The sequence below is a fragment of the Hippocampus guttulatus genome, chromosome 7 (assembly GCF_054856545.1).
Source record: "Hippocampus guttulatus isolate MCC_2025c chromosome 7, RoL_Hgut_1.0, whole genome shotgun sequence".
In the NCBI taxonomy this organism is placed as follows: domain Eukaryota; kingdom Metazoa; phylum Chordata; class Actinopteri; order Syngnathiformes; family Syngnathidae; genus Hippocampus; species Hippocampus guttulatus.
In genome coordinates, this window is record NC_141267.1 from 20,030,988 (window position 1) to 20,053,446 (window position 22,459).

General features: G+C 42.7%; 1 protein-coding gene across 2 annotated transcripts; it reads left to right on the forward strand.

Annotated features, from left to right (window-relative positions):
- Nucleotides 1–1,035: 1,035 nt before the first annotated feature.
- On the forward strand, nt 1,036–19,268 carry LOC147202969 (single-stranded DNA-binding protein 3-like). Of its 2 annotated transcripts, XM_086116166.1 has the most exons (18): nt 1,036–1,239; nt 2,852–2,924; nt 3,666–3,727; nt 3,822–3,906; nt 8,910–8,999; nt 11,353–11,427; nt 11,642–11,704; nt 12,451–12,514; nt 12,733–12,806; nt 13,677–13,741; nt 13,820–13,868; nt 14,064–14,099; nt 14,196–14,247; nt 14,335–14,399; nt 14,981–15,059; nt 15,559–15,587; nt 15,676–15,777; nt 16,818–19,268. In XM_086116166.1, exons 1-18 carry the CDS (start codon nt 1,184–1,186, stop codon nt 16,845–16,847), a joined length of 1,149 nt encoding a protein of 382 aa, XP_085972292.1. In that variant the 5' UTR covers nt 1,036–1,183; the 3' UTR covers nt 16,848–19,268. The 2 variants fall into 2 exon arrangements, with proteins under 2 accessions (XP_085972292.1, XP_085972293.1); XM_086116167.1 differs by lacking the exon at nt 11,353–11,427 and having other exon boundaries at nt 1,038–1,239.
- The last annotated feature ends 3,191 nt before the right edge of the window (nt 19,269–22,459 follow it).

The window sequence follows — 22,459 nt, forward strand, 5'->3', positions numbered from 1 at the left end:
ACACCCAAGGACACTTTACAATAACAAAAAACACAAAACAATACGGGTTGAGCAGCGGCAGCCAAAACGCGCCAGCGTTCACTCAACCCATAAAGTATAAGTACCGATTAAAAGAAAAAAGAAGTATAGACTGACATGTACTTAGGTAAAAAGGTAAAAACAAAACATCAACGACGTGTGGAGTTACCCGTACTTAATAGACAGTAAATTTACAAAGAAGCTCTGCTGAATCTGTGTTCAAGAGGGTTAGGCGGTGTTGGAAAATAATGACAGCCACTCACAATTTGACATTTGGGATACAATTAGGACATTTTCACATCGGGCTGTACTGTCCCCACTTTTGTTGCCAGTGGTTTAGTCATGACTGGCTGTGTTTTGAGGTATTTCAGTGTGACAGTATATTTACACAGGTTACATGCTGACGCTCAGGGGAACCCTATGGCTAAGTGGTCTAAGGCAGGGCTGGAAAATTCATGTTGGTCACTTCAGGCACAATTTGGAAATTTTTACCTCTGTGCGAAATCACTTTTGTTCCCAGCAGGTTAGACATGAATGTCTGTGTGTTGAGTTATTTTGAGGGGACAGTAAATTTACATTGAACTAGAGTCTTAAAGCAGGGTTGCAAAATAATGTTGGTCACACACATCATTGACACTTACCACATCCTTTTGGCAGTTTCGCTTAGGAGTGTCCTCGCTTCTGTTATTTTGACAGGACAGTAAATTTACTCGATCAAACCAAGTGAACACTGAAGAGGATACATTGAAGCACGGTGTACACTAGTAATTAAATATTTACAAAAATGTGAGGGGTGGAATCACTTTTGTGAAATACCGTACATATTCTTTAATATGATGAGCTTTTTAAACGAGTGAAATGGTTAAAATAAAATAAAGTGTTGCCTAAGGGCATTGATTCAACTTGAATACAAGGAGGTCGACCTTAAATAACATCCCACACGTCTATTGGCTAGTAAGGCTATCAATCGAAGCGTTAGGCCCGCCTTTGACCCCGCCCCTGGTTTGGACCAAGCTCGGTTGAGTTATCTGGTAAGGAGGACCAGTGTAGTGCGGTTGGCGTGCGAGAGGGTCGCGATGAACCGACAGATGAAATAGAGTGGCGAGGGAAAAAAACAACAACACAAAAATAAGCAAGTAAGCTGACTGTTCTTCCGCGAGAAACAATGTTCCCCAAAGGCAAAGGAACACCGGTGCCCTCGGACGTCCAAGCACGAGAAAAGTAAGGCGAGAAACAGTGACGAATGTGCTGTTTTTTTTCCTCCTCTCGCAACTTGCCTGTTGTTCGCTGGACAGGCTAGCAAAAGGCGATTTCCTGCTTACGAGAAAGGAATTGAATGAACCGCCTTGTCTACTATCGCCGTCTTTTCTTTTTTTCCAATTTAGTTTACATTTATTTGTAATTTTGCAACCACCAAATCCTTGTATAAATAGCGACTCGAATAACGAGCAGTAGTGTGACATTTTGGCTCGAACCGAGAGGTAGAAAACAATAACATCGCCTGGCTGCACACTACATTGGTTTGTGTGGAGCCGTTTGCAAGCTAACCTGGCTTTGGATCATTTGCCTTCTTGCCAAGGCTTCCTTGTATACGCTTTGTGTGTTTTCTGCACCATATGCTGTTGCTTTCTACCCCCACACACTTTGTGTTTGAGATCCTGCAAGTGTTTATGCCACAGCCTGCTTGGCAGCCATTGTTCAAAAGGCCTGCACTAGTATGGGAAGACGTTTGAGCATTTATTCGGTGCTCTTGTTTTCAAGCCATGTACTAGTGCACTCTGTGTCTTCACTAGTACGGCATTTTTGGCGCACTAATATAACTACCAGGGCTTGCCACCAACGTTGTTTTTTTTTTTTAACCCTGCTACTAGTGCCACTTTTGGTTTACTAATATGTATTGAAATACAGTATTGTTAGTGAACTAGTCTGCTGCACTAACAACACGACTAGGCAGCACTCGTAGGCATGCGTCATGCTGGTAACCTCCTGGACTGTGCAAGGAGCACAAAAAGGCTTCACGTAAAGCCGGTTGGGCATTTAGTCAATTCAATTTTCATGTACAGTACTAGTTCACTCTTTGTCCTCACTAGTAAAACAGTGCAGCACACTAGTACTCGTGTGCAGTTGTGTAAATGGAATGACTGTCTTACCACTGTTTTTCCGCCACTACTAGGGCCTCATTTGGCTTACTTGGACACAGTTAAAGGTTATGAGTAGAAGAAAAATAGTAAACTACTGTTCTGGATAAGTAATGCTACTCCGAGAAGGCAGGTGTCATGCTAGTAGCCTCCAAATAAAGGATATTGAATTTTTATATTCTGGATACTTAGCTTGAGGTCCATGTACTCGTGTGCTCTGTCCTCACGAGTGAAACAATCAACACATCAGCAGGGGTAGTTTCTTCCAATACTAGTACCACTTTTTACAATACTTGCGGTGATGTTTCTTTCTTAAATGTGGACACAAGAAATGCACATTAAAACTTTTTTTTTTAAAAAGGCATTTTTGGAAAAAACATCTTGTCATGACATAACATCTTAGCAAGTAGAGTACAGTTTAAACCTTTTAGGGGGCCGTCAATCACATCCATATTTTTGTTATTTGATGTCTGGTGTAAGGTTCTAGTAGTGGCAAAAAGTGACACATTATAACTATGTTATTTTACGAGTGCGCTGAATTGCCTTACAAGTGAGGACAAAGTGGGTTCCAGTTCATTGGCCTTAAGATGGATATGAAATAAACAGCTTAACATAGTGCACTTGTTACCTTCTCTGCTCTATTTGCTTTTCTGTGTTTGAGAGCTTGAATTAAAATCGCCATTTGTTTTCCGCAGGTTGGCTCTCTACGTCTATGAATATTTGCTTCACATAGGAGCCCAAAAGTCTGCACAGACCTTTTTGTCAGAGGTGCGTGCGCCCTTTGTGGATATTCTCACTTTTGCTGTCTTTAGGATAGTTCCCCAGTCCTGTTTCCCCCCCCCCAAACTTGACTGAGCCAAAACATATTTTACACTCGAAAAAAAATGTCACGGCACAAGACCAAACGGAAATATCACAAGAACTGGATACACAGGTTAATTGCCGTCAAGTAGAAGAGCACTTACCAGTTCTGCCTGTCAGTAAACATCACTGGCATTGACAGAACAAAAATACATTGTTTTCATCAATTTCCCCCCCGACTCAAGTTCCATTCGACTTTTTCCCAGGGATGTTCGAAAACCCTTTTTTCAGACCGATATGTACAGTATAGCGGTAACTATTGTGGAGGAGGATTTGATGTCAAATTAAATTTTTTGCCTAAATTATCTGTGACTGGTATCGGCACCCTCCGTGATTCACCGATCCCTTCAAATAAGACTAGTATGTGCCTGATACCGATACCTGGTATGGGTACTCATCCATCCCTACTTTTTTCCACACTTGGAATCACAGCCCTACGCCTGAATCAATACATATTATAAATAAAGATTTTGTGTAACGGACTAAAACTCTGCAATCAAATCAAAATAGTTTTGGGGGGGGGAATGGCTAATTCACTATAAAGGGTACTAGATAGTGGCTAGCGAGTGATTCCTAACACAGAATCTTTTTTTTTTTTTTAATCATTGAACATAAAGTGTGTTAAAATTTGCAAAACGTCTTCCTTAGATACGATGGGAGAAGAACATAACACTCGGAGAACCCCCAGGATTCCTGCATTCCTGGTGGTGGTAAGCAATGGTGATCTCGTCTCCCCCGTGTAAACACGTCCGGGGCTTGTTTACGCGCTGGTGTTTGTCTCACGCCACCACGTGTCCTCCACAGTGTATTCTGGGACTTGTACTGCGCTGCGCCGGAGAGGAGAGAGACATGTGACCACTCCAGTGAAGCCAAAGCCTTCCACGACTATGTGAGTAGGCCCTTACCAAATGCAATGCCGCCCGAGGTAAAAAAAAAACAAAAAAAACCCGAGGCACAGATAGATAAAACGTCGCCGGTGTCCGGCAGAATTCTGCCATTTCACTTTTCAGGGGAAAAAACAAATTGGCATGTTTGTCGAGCCGTTACATAACACTTTTCATTGGTCAATAATTTAAAAAATAACACCCACGCAGAGCTGAACAATAATACCCATTTGTTTAAAAAAAAACAAAACAGGAAATTGACCAAATTTGGGCACAGCTTTACGCCTGACTGCAGTGATGTGATGGCGTTGTTGGGGGGGGGGGGGGTGGTAATACGTTCCAGGTAGGAAAGGAGGTGAAATTCTGTAATATAGGGAGCTTACAAGCATATTTTAGCCCTCCCATGCTTTAAAATCGGAGTGAACAATATATTTTTTAAAATTCTCAATTTGTGATTTAATGTGTGATATTTTTCCTCTTCTTATGTAACATTTTCACTAGCACAAGCAATAAATGAAACTCCATGACAATAAACGATGTCTGATTTATTATACATAAATGTTTTTGGTTTACAGGTTAGTCTGACACTAAAATAAAGCCACACCAACCATGAATTCATACGAAGGGCAGTTTATCTACTTGGATTGGAGTTCACAACTTCTCCTAAATCTGGCGTGAACCAAAACCTGTCAATCATAAGTTAGAGTACAACAATAATGCCAGCAATCTTCTGCACTGCCCATTTGAAATCATGTGTTGAATGGAGGTAATAAAAAAAATTGATTCTTTGAAGAAGAAAAAAAAAGAGAAGACTTTCAAAAAAATTTAACCCGATGCTGTAATTATTCCATGATGCCTAATTTGTAAAAATTAGTTTGTACCTCAATGCTTTTGAACGGTTATCTTGCCCCGTTGGTGACGCACCCAAAGGAGGAGCTGACTTGGTTTCTGGGAAAAACGATGCTGTCAGCGTGGCTCGAGTTCAGACATGTCACTACACGTTGAGGCATATTCACCCGCTATAGAAGGATCTCGATTGATTCGCAGCGAGAGGAGATCCCGATTCGATCCACACAACGTGTGAAGCGTGACAGTTTTGTAACTGTGCATCCTGTTTATGATGATGATGCGTTTTGGAAGGTTTTATCTGGGGTGGTCATATTCTTTTTTTTTTTTCTCCACGAGCTACTGTCAATTAGAACACTTTTCACGGCATCAGCAGAAAAGGACGATCACCCGCCAGTGCTCGGGGCCTTGGAGCGGGGTGGGGGGGGGGGCTTGACTCATCAGGCAGGAAGAGAGGGGGCGGGGTGGCTAGTTAAAATGGCGACGTGGGTTTGTCTCTTGGCAGATAGTTGTCAGGGTAACAGGCCTCCTGGTCTCGCTGGTGACCTGGGAGCTCGTGAAGCGTTTGCGGCGGCACGCTGCCCTTTACAAAACGACACGCCTTGCTATCGCTCACCGAGCGTTTTCGCTTGAAACCGACTTTCTTCCACATTCGCTTTGTGTCCCGTGGTTTTGAAAGCGAGCGCGGAGCACAGTTGGTATCCCGACTTCCGAGTGCACCCAAAGCCAGTTCTTGCTCCATTTCTTGATCAGTTTGTTTTCTGTTGCAAGCCAAAAGGACTGCAATGAATGATTAGTTGAATGATCGAGAAATCTGTTTAAAAAAAAGAAAGTTTTTCCGATTGATCGATGAATCCGATTTAAAACAAAAAGAACATTTCAGTTATCTTTTTTTTTGACCATACAAAAAAATGCAAATTGTGATACAGTTATGCAACTTGTACGAAAATAATAGATTTACATTTTTTCCTTTAAAAATAAATAAATAATTCAGATGTTTACAAGATTTCTTATTTCGATTTAACTCAAAGATAATAATATTACAGTTCTTTCATGGATGACGACAGAAATCTGCAGCAGGAAAAGGAAATCTTTTAGGAGGGTTTAGGAGTGACTTCCAACTGTTTTCGTGATACCACAATCCCGGTTGAAAATAACCTTTCTACTGTCAACGACTGTCATGGAAAAAAAATCTGTTTAGAATCGGAAGTGAGGGTGAAGGTGTCCGCCTCTAAATTTCATGCAGAGGAAAAATTCTGGTATCTTTGGGAGAGTGAGATCAGGGTGCTTGGAGACTTTGTGTCTTTCATTCCCCGACATCTTGAGGTTGCCTTTCGCACTGATATTGTGCATTTGTAGATGTCAAGGGAGGACTGGGGGGGGGGGGGGGGTCAGGCTATCGTATGTGTGGACAGTACTAGTGCTTGGAGCATAGCCATTGTCTCGGTGTGGGGGAGGTGCGTTTGCGCGCGTTGCTTCGTTGGCCGCCGGTGCTCGTAAAGCCCCTGGTGTATTCACGCCGGCGATGCTGAATGCTCCCCGAGGGGCCCCGTCGCCATGGCGTCGGCGGCTGATTGATGGCTGTCACGGGAGGCGAGGGCCAGATTGGTGAAAGAAGAAAAGGGGGAGTGGCACCGTGGCATATGCCCAGCATCCACCAGGAGGACCTGACACGAGGCGAGAGGGGGGGTGGCGGCAGGACCCGAGCGTCCAGTCGGGATCCGGGATTAGATTTTACGACGTTGAGTAATGGTTAAACATTTACAAACTAAAGACGGAGCCTTTTTTTCCCCTTTGCACTGTTGTTTCTAATGGAAGAAGAGGAGCTGTTAAGACCTGACTAGGTCCAGAGTCTGCAATTGGGTGGTCTCCCTTAACACTTCTTGCTCATCCCATTTATTGGAGTCGAAAGACTCTGCTCGGAATCACTGACAATCCACTATAGCGTGCCCAAAAAATGATTTTGACATTTAGAGATGCGGTACTTATTGGTAAACTTGACATTTTGCAAGTCCACTGAACATAATGCCAACAAACGATGCAAAATGTCTTAGACGGGTTAACAAAAAGCGATCGTTGAACACAAACAGCGCAGCAATACATGTAGACGGACGATATAACAATACTCACAGGCATATATTCTTTATCCTCTGCGGTGGGCATCTGAAGCACAGTCGTATCTCAAGGCAGCGCTGTTTAAGTGCCCTGAATGTATCTTGCATCTTGGAAAGTGTGGAACACTTATCTTAAACAATCGATGGTCACTAGAAAAGGAATATATCCCATGATGCAGCACGTGAATTTCAGAGAAAAAAAATTTCGACTTCAAGATATTTTGAGTTTTGGTAATTATCAGTGCCCGAGTAGTTTTCTCAAACTAATTTTAAATGCTTTTTCGTGTATGTTGGTTTTTGACGATGTCTAGCCTGCTTCAGTGATTCAAGGGGCATGAGACCATTTCGGCCAGCAGGCTTTTGAAGTGTGCACATGCACAAGCTAAATCGCGCCTACTGAGGAGGGGGGAGAGTCTGTCTTCAAGAGGTCCCCTAGGAAGCTGTCAGGAATGGCTTCAGATAAGAGCTCATAGCCCCCAAGGCAGGTCCGAGACATCTGCCCCCCTCCTGTTCCACAGCGTCGACTCCAAGACGGGGTTCGTTTAGAGCGCCACTGGGTTCTTTTCATTAAGCCTCCAAACATATCTGTCAACGTTAGCGGGACATATTAGGACCCGGGAAGGCAGTCTGTCTTCGGTTTGGGGTCAAATTTTATGGTATAGCTGTTCTCGAAGGGTTTGTTTTGCAGGCAGTGCATCTGTCAAGAGTCACTCGAGTCTCCAATGGTGACAAAAATGATGACAAAAAATCTAGATTTTTTTTTTTAACCCAAGAAGCCTCGTTTGCTTTCCAAAGTGATTTTTACTGGACCATAAGTGGACTGAAATCGAATGCCTTTCCAGGTTGTTCAGCCAAAATGTTGTGCAAGCGATTTGTTTCTGTTAGATGTAAAAATTCCCGACACGAATCAAAGGTTATGATGCCACCCGAATCAACTCCGTCTCTACTGGGAAGACGTTCTACAACATATTAGTGTGTGTGTTTGTCAGAATATTTCTTACCCATTCATCCAGAAGGAGTCATTTATGAGGCCTCACAATCTCTGTTGTAGTTCAACGCAGTTGTTTGTTTTGGGGGTTTTTTTTCCACATCAAACTTGGGCCAAGCAGAAGAGATGGAGACCTTAGCCACAAAGTTGGAGCCATTCAAGCCTCTTTCTTCAAATCATGTCAATCTTGTATTTTTTGTTCCCCCTCCCGAGACCCCTTCACTATCCTATAACGTCAATGTGTAAAGACTTACCAAAATGCGTGTTTGTTTGCACATCATTGAGGTGCTGAGGTCTTGACTTCTTTCTGGCCTCACTTCTCTCCCGGCCGAGGTATTTCACAGTGGCCCTGCAGTGGCAGCCTGCTCGGATATAATTAGGGGGAGGGGAGAGGAGGGGGGGAGGGGGGGGGGTTGCAGTCGATACAGGCAGCGTGTTGGCTGTTGACCAGTAATGTCTTTAGTGCTGGAGGGCTCCAGACAGTGTTTGCATATTTGAGCGGGGCTGATCGTAAATCCATCCTTCCATTCGCCGTCGTAATCGCTCCCGGTCGGCGTCCCAACCGAGCCACCAAAATGGAGCCGTAAGGGGCTTTCTTTCTCCTGTTGCGGCGCTCCTATTTGGAAGCCAAACAAACGCCGCCGCTTGAGAAGACATTAGCGCATCTCATGTTGCCTTCGCGACGAGGAAAGCTAAACCCAGGCAATTAGGACTGCGTGACCAAAGCAAATGGCACATTAGCGAATTAGGCCTGCGGTTTGTGCAGGAAATCGGTCCGGGTATGCCACTGCTGTGTTGCAGCACTTTGGAGCCACTGACTCACCGAGTCCCTCCTGATGCTTATCTCATTCACTACATCCTGGATCAGCGGGGGGGCTCGGGATTCACCTCATGGAACTCACGTCAATGTTTTTACCGTTTGTACTGCCGCCAAGTACAGTGAATCCCCACGACCCCCCCCCCCACCCCCCCTCCACTTCACATCTGTAGGAAATGAACTTGTACTTTGAATGTGACAAGGGCCTACCGACTTGTCATTTTGTGGTCTTCCATTCCCCAGAGTGCAGCGGCGGCCCCCAGCCCTGTCATGGGAGGGATGCCCCCGGGTGATGGCATGCCAGGAGGACCCATGCCGCCTGGATTTTTCCAGGTCAGTCCATCACTCGCTTTCACTGAAAGCAGGAGTTGGAATACATGTTTGGTTGTTTATTAAAAAATATATATACTTTTTACGTGTTCCACCATTCAAAACGCCTCCCCGCTGACGTGCATTGTTCTCGCCGAACGCATGGCTGCCGACAGAAATAAACCGATCATTTACGCTGTCTGCACGTCGTTAATACCAATGATCTAAAAGCGAACAAGGCGATCCAGTTTTGTGTCTCTCCGGTTGGATTACGTTTTTTTATTTATTTAATTGTTTACGGGTGTGCTTGCTCACAGTGTCCAAATGTCTTTCACGGAATTAGCATAAACACATATTGAGTCATCTTAAATGTGCTCTCTTGTTCATTAAGTTAATAGCTGTTTTGGCTCTGGTTTTTTTAACCCTTCTTGCGCCCGAGGAACATCTGATTACTTTGTTTCCAAGCTTTTTTTTTTTTTACATGACTGTGTCACTATAGGGCGATAATTGCTTTTTAAAATATTTTGTATTGTTATGTCTGCTCCTTAAATTAGCCTTAAAAAGATGGAACTTTTTTTTTTTTTTGGTATAGTTGCTCCAATTTCAACAAAAGCTTACTTTTACCAATGTAGCAATTTTATATTTAGCCACTTCTAGTGACTACTCCACAAAAGCGACTAATAATCTTAATTTCTGCGAGGAAAAATGAGCTGGATCATGATGACATTGGTTTCCTTACTAAAAGAGGTGATCCCAGTTGGAGGCAATTGGAATGGATAGATACTAGAGCTGGTTGTATTATTTGTTTTTTGTTTTTTTTTGTGCATTTTGTATACCCTCCAATCAAATGTGAGTCAACACACGCTATCATTCTGCATTACAGTGAAAGCTGTGGTTACCATATGATCAAAATGAAAATCCTCTATTGTCCGAACCAAATCATGAACGCAGCTCTTATTTTGCATCTCATCCCAGTGTACCCAGAGAGCGCTGAAGTGCTTCTGCTTGCCGCCGTCCTTGACGCCGCTTAGTCAACTTGTCGTAAGCGTCATAGGCGCTTAGTATGCACGGGCCCATCCGTAAACAGGCAGGCGTGGCCTGGACGTTTTCCCCTCTAATGGAGAAATGGAAGTATGCCGCGCCTACTCTGGAATCGATATCTCATGGAGCTCGACGCGTTGGATAACTGTGTGGATTGAAGCCATGATATTAACTCTTAAGAAGTCTTCAAATATATTCCATTGTCCCTATTTTAAAAAAATGTCATTTTACCTAAGCAATTTTTTAAAATAGTAAACTCAATTAAAGTTTTCACCTTTCAGGACATAATGAAACAAACAAAAAAACAAAACAAAACCAAATTAAAAAAAAAAAAAAGAAATGCTGACCATCAAAGTACTCAAGAACATTAAACTGACAGAGCTAACCCACTTCTGTAAATATGATATTACAGAGCACAGTGAAGTGATTCAAGACAGTAAGATGCTACTCATCTCCAAATTTTTGGTGTACTTCGCTCAACGTGATTCGCTCAGTCCACAGAGTGATTTTAGGGTCCTGCGGCAGGCTGCGGCCGCTTACGACAATAATTTGGCAGTTCATCCCCTGGTGGTTGGCCGACGACTGTTTGCGAAGGTTCACGATTGCAACAGAGCTTCAATTTTAAGTGTACGTAATCACTGACGATCATGTTGATTGAATTATTACAGTATTTTATTATTTTTTTTACAAAAACAGAATGGCACAAAATGTCTCCTGAAGGGTGAATTACGTAACCGCACAACCGGCTGTGAAGATGACTCAATATGTGTTCATGCTAATTTTGGCGACAAACATTTTGACACTGACGTGAGCACGCACACGTGTAGACACAAACCGGAACCCGTCGGAAGAGTCTCAAAATGGGTTCGCTTCGTTCTCGTTTAGATCAGCAGCATTGTCTTTCCCGGTGTACAGGAATGTGTGAGCGTTAAGTGTTGGAAGGCTAATTGTACGGCGCGGCTAATTGATGCCATTATTTTTGTTAGGGGAGAAGGGCAGGGTGTGGGGTGTGGGGGGGGGGGGGATTAGCGTTGATAACATGCTGCATACAGCAAGGTTCCTCCGCTCCTTGATTGACAGGCGAGAGCGCCCACATCCTCTTCCTCACATGCTTGCTCCTCTCTGCTTAGTTTCCCTTACTGTGTTTTTGGAACATGATGGCAAGCTTATTTCGCCATTGCATTTTATTTTTTTATTTAATTTTTGCATCTCTCGCTCTCTAACTGTCTTCTTGCCCTGCAGTAACCCCGCTTCTCTGTTTCTGTCTTGGCCCCTCTTTCTCTCTTCACCCACCCCCCTTCCTCCATTTTGCCGTCATTTTTGTGCAATGCCGCAGGGTCCTCCCGGTCCCCAGGGCTCTCCTCACCCTCAGCCTCCTCCCCCTAACAATATGATGGGACCCCACAGTCAGGTAACGCTCCCTTTTCCCTCTTTGGCCCTCCTTGTTCTCTATTTTGCTGTCCGCAGTCATTTCGGGGTTGCCGGCTCGAAGCGCTTGCCGCTTCACGCTTTGCTCTTTTGTCTCAGCGCCGATGGCTTGACAGTGCTGGCACGGTGGGAACGAAGGAAGCAAGCGCATTGGGTTTGAATCGAAATCTCACGCAAATGTCTTGTCTGTGTCGCAGTCCTTCATGTCGCCTCGCTTTGCCGGCGGCCCGAGAGGTCCCCCCATCAGGATGGCAAACCAGGTAGAAGTCAAACACACAAACGGAAAAGAAGAATAAACAAAACGTTCAGTTCAGCCTGAGACGACGCAGATTATGACGAGTTACAAATATTCATGAATTTAGGGAATTTTTCTGTTTGTGTTGTACCACTTTGGAACAAACAGCTCAAAGCAATGTAAAACTTTAAATATAGATGGATTGCCATTTTAGAATAAATGAGAGACAATTGAATTTTTTTTTTCAAATTTACCAAAGAATTCAAAATTACCAAGTGCTAACTGGATTGTTGAATTTCTATTGTTAATGGTGGCGGTTGGTGGATTTCTGTCATGGTACCGCTGTGCGATATTAAATTAGAAAAAAGGTAGCTGTGACAAAACAAAGTGCAAGATTTTTTAAATTTCTTGAATGGGTATTTTCCTTTTTACCATCTTAAAAAAAGGAGCCCGTTCAATTCTAACATGAACAGGGGTTCTCAAATTCTTGGCACGAACTGCCACCTGGAAAAAAAAAATAGACCCCCCCCCCCCCCCCCCCCCCCCCCAAGTAGCATCACCATGACCAACATTAAGATACAGGAGCGAAGTAGGCATAAGTGTTTGTTTGAATTGAGGTAGAGGCTTTATTCCTGAAACGAAAAGTGATATCATTGCCACATCATGAACAGTTTGGACATCTCCACTGCGCCTCAACATACGCGTGTGAATAATTTGGTGCTTAACCGCAGTACAAATGACAAAGTCACGTGATGTATTTCTCCCTCGCAGCCGCCAGGTGGAGGACCAGGCCCACATCCCATGTTGCCTAATATGGACCCGACACGACCACAAGGTAAGAAACATTCCCATTTCCTCTCTCATTAATCTCTGTAACATCGTATTTTCTCAGCTAGTGGCCAGTAGCGTTTACTTACACAACTGTAGAGAAGGACGGGAGATTTATTTTTTGGCGGGTAACGAATTACATGTTACTGAGGGGGAAAAGGAAGCATGCTTTTGGGGTTTTTAAAATTTCTGGTGTCCTCATATCAACTGTCTTCATCCTACTAGGTCATCCTAACTTGGGGCCCATGCAGAGAATGAGCGGCCCTCGAGGAATGGGGCCCATGGGGCCCGGCCCGCAGGTGCAGTAGTTTTTTGGGTTTGCTAGCACTAAAACAAAATTATTGTCGTCAAAATGGCTACAAGTGATTCACTTGGGCTTTCCTTCTATTTGTTCATCAAATCGTAATACTACAACAATGGAGAACCCCCCCCCCCGCCCCTCCATGTGTCGTTATGGGTTGCGTTGTAGCTAGAGGTAGAATCCTGATTGGCTATTACAGCTTTTGTTGCTGTAAAAAGTAAGGTGGTGGATGCCGCATGCTAAACTAGCAATGTCACACCTTAGTTACCATGACGACTTAACTTTTTTTTTTTCATTATTCAATTTCTTGTACTTTCTTTTGGCGGTTGACATACTTTTGGTGCATTACCGCCACCTTCACTTTAAGGTAAGCCATTTTAAACTAAAAAGGAAATGTTCCACCGTTTGGATTCTGAAACATGCACTTCAATGGGAACTCATTTGCTGCCGTCAACATGATAGTGGAAAGGGAGTTTTGGATGTCAGTTCGAGCTCTAATTTTAATACGTCCAAGTTGCACCCGAGTACAAGTCGCAGAAACGGCCAAACTCTGGAAAAAAAGTTTAGCTTACAGTGCCAAAAATACAGAATGGAAATTTTCATTGAACTTTCACTGACCTCCTGCCGAGGCTGGGAACGCACTCCACTTTTTGTCACCTAAGCGAACAAAAAATAAAAAAAACCCACATTGCACATCTGAAAACGTATTTTAATAAGCATTTGTTTAAAGGCATTTGAACCCTGCTAAGTGTTGGTAGTTTCTCCGATTCAAAATTTCGATGCCAATATTTTGCTTTTGCCTGCAAATGACTATTGGCTCCAAACATGAGTTACCAACCGGTGTCGAGTAACAATACCGTCTTTTCAGAACTTTGGTGGCGGGATGAGGCCCCCGCACAACACCATGGGTCCCGGCATGCCAGGAGTCAACATGTGAGCCTTCAGTTTACCTCTACTCCTCTTCAAACGCGAGTGCTGCAGCCAAGTTTAACACTCCCTTTTGCCTTCCAGGGGGCCGGGGACTGGTCGGCCATGGCCCAATCCTAACAATGCTAATTCTGTGAGTACACACAACTACACAAGAGTAAAGACAAGGAAGCGCCGGTTCAAACGGCAGTTACCTCTTTTGTTCACGCACATCGAACCGTAACACGCTTCGGATGATGCAATGATCAATGACGACACTTCGAGGTACACTGCTTGTGCTCGTTCTTTCCGTCTATGGTCAGTAATGGTCTATGTTTCTTGGTCACAGATGCCTTACTCATCACCGTCTCCCGGCGCGTACGGGGTAAGAAGACATCTTTGCTCTTTTAGCGTAACATTTTTGAAGCCAAATCACTTTTTTTCCCCGCAAATGTTTAATGACACAACATATTCTCTGAAGGGAGCATCTGGAGGAGGACCACCAGGGACTCCCATCATGCCCAGCCCCGCAGGTGACTACTTCTTACTCACGTATCCACATACTCATCTATTTTTCGCGACCGGTCACGTGACTCTTTATTTGTATTTTTTAAAAACAGACTCCAACAACTCCGGTGACAATTTGTACACCATGATCAACACTGGACCCGGCAATCGAAATAATGTAAGTTATGGTGAGAATGGAACTGAGGCAGCACAAGTGGTGACGTGGGTGACTCATCTACCCGAGACGTCATTGACTGGAATAGGATCAAGTTCACCTGCAATCCAACTAGGGACAAACATGACAGAAAACCGATGGGTCGAAAATTGAAATAAAAATCATTATTAACCCCCTTTTTGGCTATAAAGGCATTATTTTAGGTGATACAGTGGAACCTAAAGTTATGAACTTAATTGGTGAGTCTCTTTATAAATCGAGTTAATGTTTCACATTGAAATGAATAGAAATGAAATTAATCAGTTCTCGCCCCCAAATTACCGGTAAATTAACAATTTTAACAAATAACGGCTTATCCGTAAAAAGTAAAAATAAACGGTCTCAATTTTTTAAAATTCACTCACCATGTTTCTTGTATTTCTAAGGCTGCTTCTTTGGAAATGTCATGCAAACTAACGGCAAAGCGATGAGAATAAACCTCATGGGCTGCCGCTTTAGGGTTTCACCGTAGCTGCTTTGTTCCGGCGCTCGTTTGCCGGCCTTACAGCAGCGATGTAATCCCACACGTTGCGTTTCCGCTTCAGTTCCCCATGGGCCCCGGCTCTGATGGACCTCTGGGAGCCATGGCTGGGATGGAACCACACCACATGAACGGGTCACTAGGTAACACCGCTTGCACAACACATTAAATATTGCCAGGAGTGGCAAAAGTATTCTGCACTTGAGAAGCAATATAGATCCTAAAATTAAAAAAAAAAAAAAAGGACTGGCGAAAGTAGGAGAAGAAGGTACTGTGTTCAACTCAAGTACCTGAGAAACTACTACTAAGGCACAATAACTGTATTGTACTGTGTTACTTCCCACAAATTAATTGGCGGGATGATTCAATTAGCTGACATTAGTTAGCTCTTTTGGATTCAGCATTTTTTTGTTGTTGGTTTTAAACACATTACAACCTAACACAAAAGGTAATGATGTGCAAACATTCCACCCACCCCAAATATAAATAGGCAAAAACATCAGCTGATTTAGCTGTTTTTTTTCCAGTTGTAAAATCGCATACGAAAGTAATATGCAAAAATCCATATTGGTTGGGCCTTACTTCCTCCCACGGCCTATTACTTAACATTTCCCCATCTTAACATTTTTTTTGTCCGTTTAGGCTCTGGTGATTTGGACGGAATGAACAAGGTAAGCGTTGCACCCACCCGTGTCATCAAACAGTCTCTCTGTCCATCCACACAATAAGTTTCATGCTCTTTTTTTTTTTTCTCCCTAGAATTCTCCAAACAATTTAAGTGGCATTAGCAATCCTCCCGGGACACCGAGAGATGACGGGGAGCTGAGTGGGAACTTCCTCCACTCATTTCAGAGTGAGAACGTAGGTCACAACCTCTTCGGTGCCACTTAGTCAAACTTTTTGTGCTCGTTTTTTTTTTTTTTTTTTTTAAACGTGCACTTTTAATGTCATTTGTGCGCAACCACCAAACAGGCGTAATTGTGATAATGAATGCATAGAATCTTGTGCAAAGGCAATAAGAGTTGATCAGGTTGCTAAGCAACGCATCGCACATACGCAGTCAAATACTCGAATGAAAATCTGTAACCCGTGGCACCGTTTCTACGATGACTGTAGTTTTTTAGCGGTGCTTTAAAACTCCAAACCCCCATCGCCCTGTGGAAATGCTCCTCGCAGCTGGAAGAAATGTTCGGCTGTCGGTGTAATACTAGTCAAATTAAATGACACAAAAAGATACTAAAGATTGACTGCATGTCTCATTGCACCAAAAAAAAAAAAAAAAAAAAAAATGTAATTCAACTGTTGACTCATAAAGTAGCCAGCCAACTTCGGCGGATGGAAGAGCAGAGGACACGTATGGATTTTTTTTTTTCCTAAGATGGAAATGAAACATTCCCCATAAAAATTCTTCCCCAAGTCTGTTGCAGATGTTCCCATTAGTGTGTGGCCTGTTCATCCCAAACCATCTGGAGAATGACGCATTTTGTATATTATTTGTCCATGTCGTTATTTCTTTTGATATGGCAGTTTGCAACTTATACATTGTATGCAACGATGGCTGTTTGAAAGTGCTCTGTCAATACAGTTGAGTTATTTTAGTTTGTATCATTTCAATAATTGCTTGACTTTTTTTAATGAACAATTTAAGTGCTCAAAATGTATTTTGACTGGAATGATTTCAACACAAATGTTTAACCAGAACGTAATTTCGCCAAACGAAATCCTGCTAGCTTAATGCTAAGACATAACAGTACAGAGTCAAAGTTCTTTTTCATTTTAATGCCTGGTGCCACTACCTAGAAAATACAGTTTACAGGACAAAATAGAGCTGATTATTTATTTGACATGCTTAAGGGGACGCTCGTAAACGATTTTCTAACTCTTCTTCTCTTCTTCTGCAGTACTCTCCAACCATGACGATGAGTGTGTGACCCCCCCACATCCCCCTTCTCTCCTCCCCCACCCCTCCCTGCCAGCCCTACCCTTCGTAATTTGCCATCATTCCAAGGATTCGAAACCCCCACGCCTCCCTCCGATCAGACACGGCCAAACGCATCAGCAAAGAATCAGGGATCCAAACTCGACGTCGGAAATGCTGAAACGCGGGCGAAACAAAACGGCTCGTGTCTCTCTCACGGGACAAAAGTAGCTCGTTATATGATCGTTCAACAACGGCGAAACGTACTCCGATATACAGTACCACCCCACCCTAGAGCGATGGTTTACCTCTTTTTGGAATTAATTTGTGCAGGAAGTGTCTCCCTTGTCCCGCTCGGGTCCACTTCAAACACTGGAGAGTGTACATACATGTACATGTGCATCGTGAGCTTTTCCCAGTTTTTTTTTGTGCTGCTCGCCATATGTGCCCACCTTGCCACCGCACTCATTTAGAACACTCACTGATGGACATTTTCAATTACAGTGTTCCCCCGCATATTCAGAAACCTACCTGGGCCCGGTCAATGTCTTTTTTTTTTTTAAAGGCCACTGCAGATTTCAGTATTGTTCAGAATAAGATTCCCATAGCCAATTACTAGAAAAAAAAAACAAAGTACATAGCGAATAATAAATTCAATAATAAAGATGTGATTACAGGCAGAACGTTTGACTGCTTTACAGTCCGTTGTCCTTTTAGTATTGAATATCTTAGCAGAGAAAAGTCAGCAAAAATCCTTTTTTTTTTTAAATGGCAATACATCTTATGTGGTAATTTGTTGATGTTTTTTTTTTTTAAAAAAGTCAATTTTTGCCAATTTTTTTTCTTCTAAAGAGTTGATAGTTGCCATTTTTGTGCTCAGGCCCAAGGCCCTGTCGAATATAAAAAAAAGTTGTGCTTAGGCGCCATTTTGTAGCATCTCATTGCCAAGGAACTATGTTGAAGGGAAGTGAGCTTTCATGTGTCAATACAAAACCCTGATGGATATAAATAGTGCTTTGGCGCCACCTCGGTGCTACAAATCAATGTTGAAGGGTGAGTTTCATTCGCCAAGCAAAATAGAAAAATATTGCTTTGCTGCCACCCTGAGGCATCTTCGGGCAATCGTCAGTTGTCGCTGATTTTTTTGATATCCGTTGGCGGGGGAACACTGTAGTTGGGACTTAAGGGTTTCTTGGATTTTTTTTTGACACAAGCCTGGTCAAAATTTATAATGGAAACCCATGCGCCCTCTCTACTGGTGGGGAAAAAAATGCTGAATATAATTTTTCGTAGATGTTTTTGTTTTGTTTTTGTTCTCTTCTCGATTCGTTTTTGACCGCTTTTACCTTTCCCGGTAAGTCCATCTGGCGACCACATTTGCACAGTTATTCCCTATTCTTGCTATCCAATTTCAGTTTATTTACTTGGATAAATACACTTTCCAGCGCACTAATACAAGAACTGTCTCTGACATTACTGCAAACTACCGGGAAAACTTCGGCATGCGACTGCAGTTCATGTTACTTATGAGCTAAAACCGCGCACTAGTTGACATTTGCGCACAACTGGAAAGGGAATTTTGATAATTTGTCAGAATTATCTGGAATGGTTATTACTATTGAAGCGAAGACACTTTCAGGTTAAGGTGACGGACACTAGTAGGACAACTGATATGTTACTTGTAAGGCAAAATTACTAGTAACTAGTTGGCAGTTGGTTGCTACGAGAAGGGTCTAGCAAGCTACAAGTGGGTGACAACAGCAGTTTACGATAAACTTGAAGGTTTGCGTGCCGGAAGGCCAAAAGTAGTGGAGAAAAAAAAGTTTACTAGTCAGGCAGGAGTTGTACTAGTGTGCTGAATTACCTTACAAGTGAGGTTAAAGAGGACATACTTTAAATTGGATATCAACGACATGGAATAAATGTTCAATCATCTTTCCATAGACACTCGAGTTGTGTACAGGTTTCTACTTTGTGCTGCCCCCTGGTGGACTCTTGCTTTTTTTTCCCCCTCACCCCACATTTTTCAAATGTAAAATTTTGATACAGTCTTGGACTCCGTATATTGTCCCAGTTATTCCAAGTTAATCGGCGCCGTTATAAACTTAGCAGCAGCAGTCTTGTAAATGCGATGACAATGTTTTTTTTGTTCATTTTTTTCCCCTCCTACGAACTTTACACGTCTGTCCTATGTTGTCTTTTATTTGCTTCTATTTTTTTTTCAAAATTGAGGAAAGATTGATTGTTAATATAATTTTACAATAACTTAACTTCTAGTGTCTGTTTTTATATATTTTTTTGTATTATATTTTCAATTTTTTTCCACTCACTGGGAACATATGGACGTCGCGGACACTTGCTATTTATTAGACAGTTAACAGACATTATCAATCAACTGAGGCATGGAATAAAATGTGGCTTTAATACAAATCAATACCATGATCTGTCTCCAGTTTTCATCGTGGTGTCCACCTCCCCACTTTTTTTTCCAATTGTAATATGAAAAGAGCGTGAATTAACTCCAGTCACGAGACATTTATGAATAGAAAATTCTGAAATGCAATCCATGAAAATATCTAAAGTCCACCTCGATGCCTTTTTGTGAGTACTCTCAACTCAACTGCTTTCACAAGAGCCCTGGATGGAACAAAGCCGCTTTACAGAACACGACATCACAGGTTGCTACAGAGACTGGGCGATTCACAGAAAGATGTAGAAGAAGGCACCCGTGTGAATGTATTCATTCATTCTGAAATTTCACCCCAAAGTGCAATGTCCCAATTTTTTTTCGAGGACTCACCAGGGACCCACAATGTCACGGAAAATGTTTGTCTTGTAAGAATTAAATTTTTTAACACTGGTAAAATATTTTATCAAATGTAATACTCTTGCCATCCTTCAAAATGAGATACTTTTTGGATATTGTATTTACTTAAAAAAAAAACGTCAGAACATCAAATACAAATCTGAACATTTTTACTGCGCCATTTACAGACCGATGATTCAAAACTGTTCCTAAAGATTTAAATGCAAAAAATATTGAACTTAAAAGTTAAATATAACTGAACTCGACTTAAGCAGTATTTTATTTGTGCCACCACTAGAGGGAGCCTGCATACCACACTTGGAGAACCACAAGCCTACAAGTCTGTTCACGTTACCTAAGACGTTGAACTAGCTGCCTAATGAAGACAAAAACAGAGAACATGTTCTGGCTCGGTGCAGGTCCAACAACGGTGGCGAAGCGGGCCGAGCGGCTGGCCCGCCTCAGCAGGAAGTGACCTGGCTGGGCGGCAGCCAAACTTCCTGTGAAACAAGAGCCCTCTGAATGTATGTGCCGGCATCACAAACGGACCTCTGTTCGCTCCCTCATCCAAATTATACCCTCAGTAATAATAGCCGCTGTTGCCCCCACCCCGTTTTCTGTCCCAGCACAGAGCATCCTTTGTGGCTCCCACCATGACTTCCACTCGTGTTGTGGCAAATTGGCAAAATCAACGCTTGATATTTGGGGTGAACACAAAACGAAGCCACAACACAGCGTGGGTGGGACCTCAACAAAACACAAAAGATGTCTTCCGGCGTCTGCAAGAAATACACGATGATTTGTTTGTTCTCAATAGGCAAGTTGGAGGCTATCCCAACTGATTTTTGGGTGAGAGGAGCAGTACACCCCAGACTGGTCGCCAGCCAGTTGCAGGCTGCATAAAGTGGCGAATGTCGATGTGGAATTAGCAACGTTTCTGCTTGACGGGTACATCATTTTTCCTTTTTTTAAACCAAGACCCACCCCCCCCCCCCCAAAAAAAATTGGAGATACTGTTCAGTCGATACTTTTCATTGGACACGCAGGATAATAAACTGTAAAGGAGATGTGCGACTCGGATTGCATCACATTCTTCAAACTGCATGACCCATATGGTACACAGATCAGATCGTTTCCAGACAGTAAACAAAGACTGAAGTACACCACGTCGCTTGGTTCTGTTCTGTCAATACAGGAAACACTACTGTTGGAGAAAAAAAAAAAAGTGGGATTTTCCACAGGATACAACCGACGCAATCATTAGCCTTGGGCACAGGTGGTGAAAGGACTCACAGTCTCAACTTAACCTTTCCTGACTATTTATTTTCCATGTACATGAACCATGTTCCAAATCCATTTGGAACCAAGCCAAGAATAGAGCCATAATAATAAGAGTAGACAAATTCATTCAAACAAAACCTTTAGGTTGGAGTAAAAAAAAAAAGTATCCGTACTCCATTACTCAGGAGTCTGTCAGTCTCAGTGAATACACTCCAAACTTGATGAACCCGGCGAGGTCGTCAGTGCCACATACCAGCTTCAACTTGCTCGTTCTCTTACGAGGTGCACGCAAGCGCCAAAGCAAATTATCAGCATCTTTTTTTTTTTTCCTGGTCATGTTTTTGCAAAGAGCAACTCTATTGTTGGGGGGGAAAAAATACAGTGACGCTAGTCCAAAAAGGCTTATTATAAGACGTATTAACTCCAGGGATGAGCGTCAACTTTCAAAGACTCCTATGAGCAGCGTTGACCTCCTCTCCGAAACGTGGTAAATCTATTTCGGATTATACAGAGAAAAGTTTAATTTATTCAAGTAAACAGGCACGTTTTGCAAGTATAGATTTTATCCCATTAAAAAAAGTTAATAAATCATTGGCTCAATGTGAAAGTGTTGAATAGTTGGTTCAATTTTTGTTCAATTGAGTGTAACAGTGGAACAACATTATTGCAAAAATTTCAACGTTATTGCACATGACAATTTGACATTTCAGTACAGATTTCGCAAGTTGACACACATGATTTGCCTTCGCGGGCCACATAAAATGACTTGGCAGGCCGAATCTGGCCTCCGGGCCTTGAGATAGTGAGTGTACAGCTTGTTTAACAGTGTGAATTTACTGTCCCCTCAAAATAACTCAACACACAGCCATAAAGTTAAACCACCGACAATAAAAGTGAGCAGACATACCTTGTTGAAAATGTCCAAGTTGGTGTCAATCAGTGGCAGGCGCCGAGTTTCCGACGTGGGCCTTTCGTGGGTACTTGATGAGCTCAACCACCTCCAACTAATGCCATGGCGTGACAAAATATAGTCATGTACAGAAATAACAATAAAAACGCTATACAACTATGGCTATGTTCACAATCATTTTTGTAAGTATAAAAACTTTAAATAAATCACATGATACTCACCACAGATGTTGACGAGGAGGCTCCTGTCTGTCCGTGTATGCTAACTATGCTAGTTGTTCGGCTCATACATAACTACTCTAAAAGTGCTCCCCCAAAAACGTCTGTATTGAAACAAGCCACTTAGCAAAACTGTGTTGGTTAACCAAGTCTCATTAATTTCTTTTTTTTTTTTTTTAATTGAAAGGCGCGCCTTGAAAATGACTTTTTAATCATAGTCGGGTATCGCCCACCATCGAAAATCAAGATTCGGCGCACAGCTGAGCTGAACCAATCAGATCCTACACCTGGCTCAACCAATGAGAGGACGGATAAACTTCTTTGTCACCAGGGAGTTCCGAACAATCTACAATCTGATTGGCTAAAAGAAAAAGCAGCGATTTCAACAGTGTTCGAAGGCGTTGGACGAA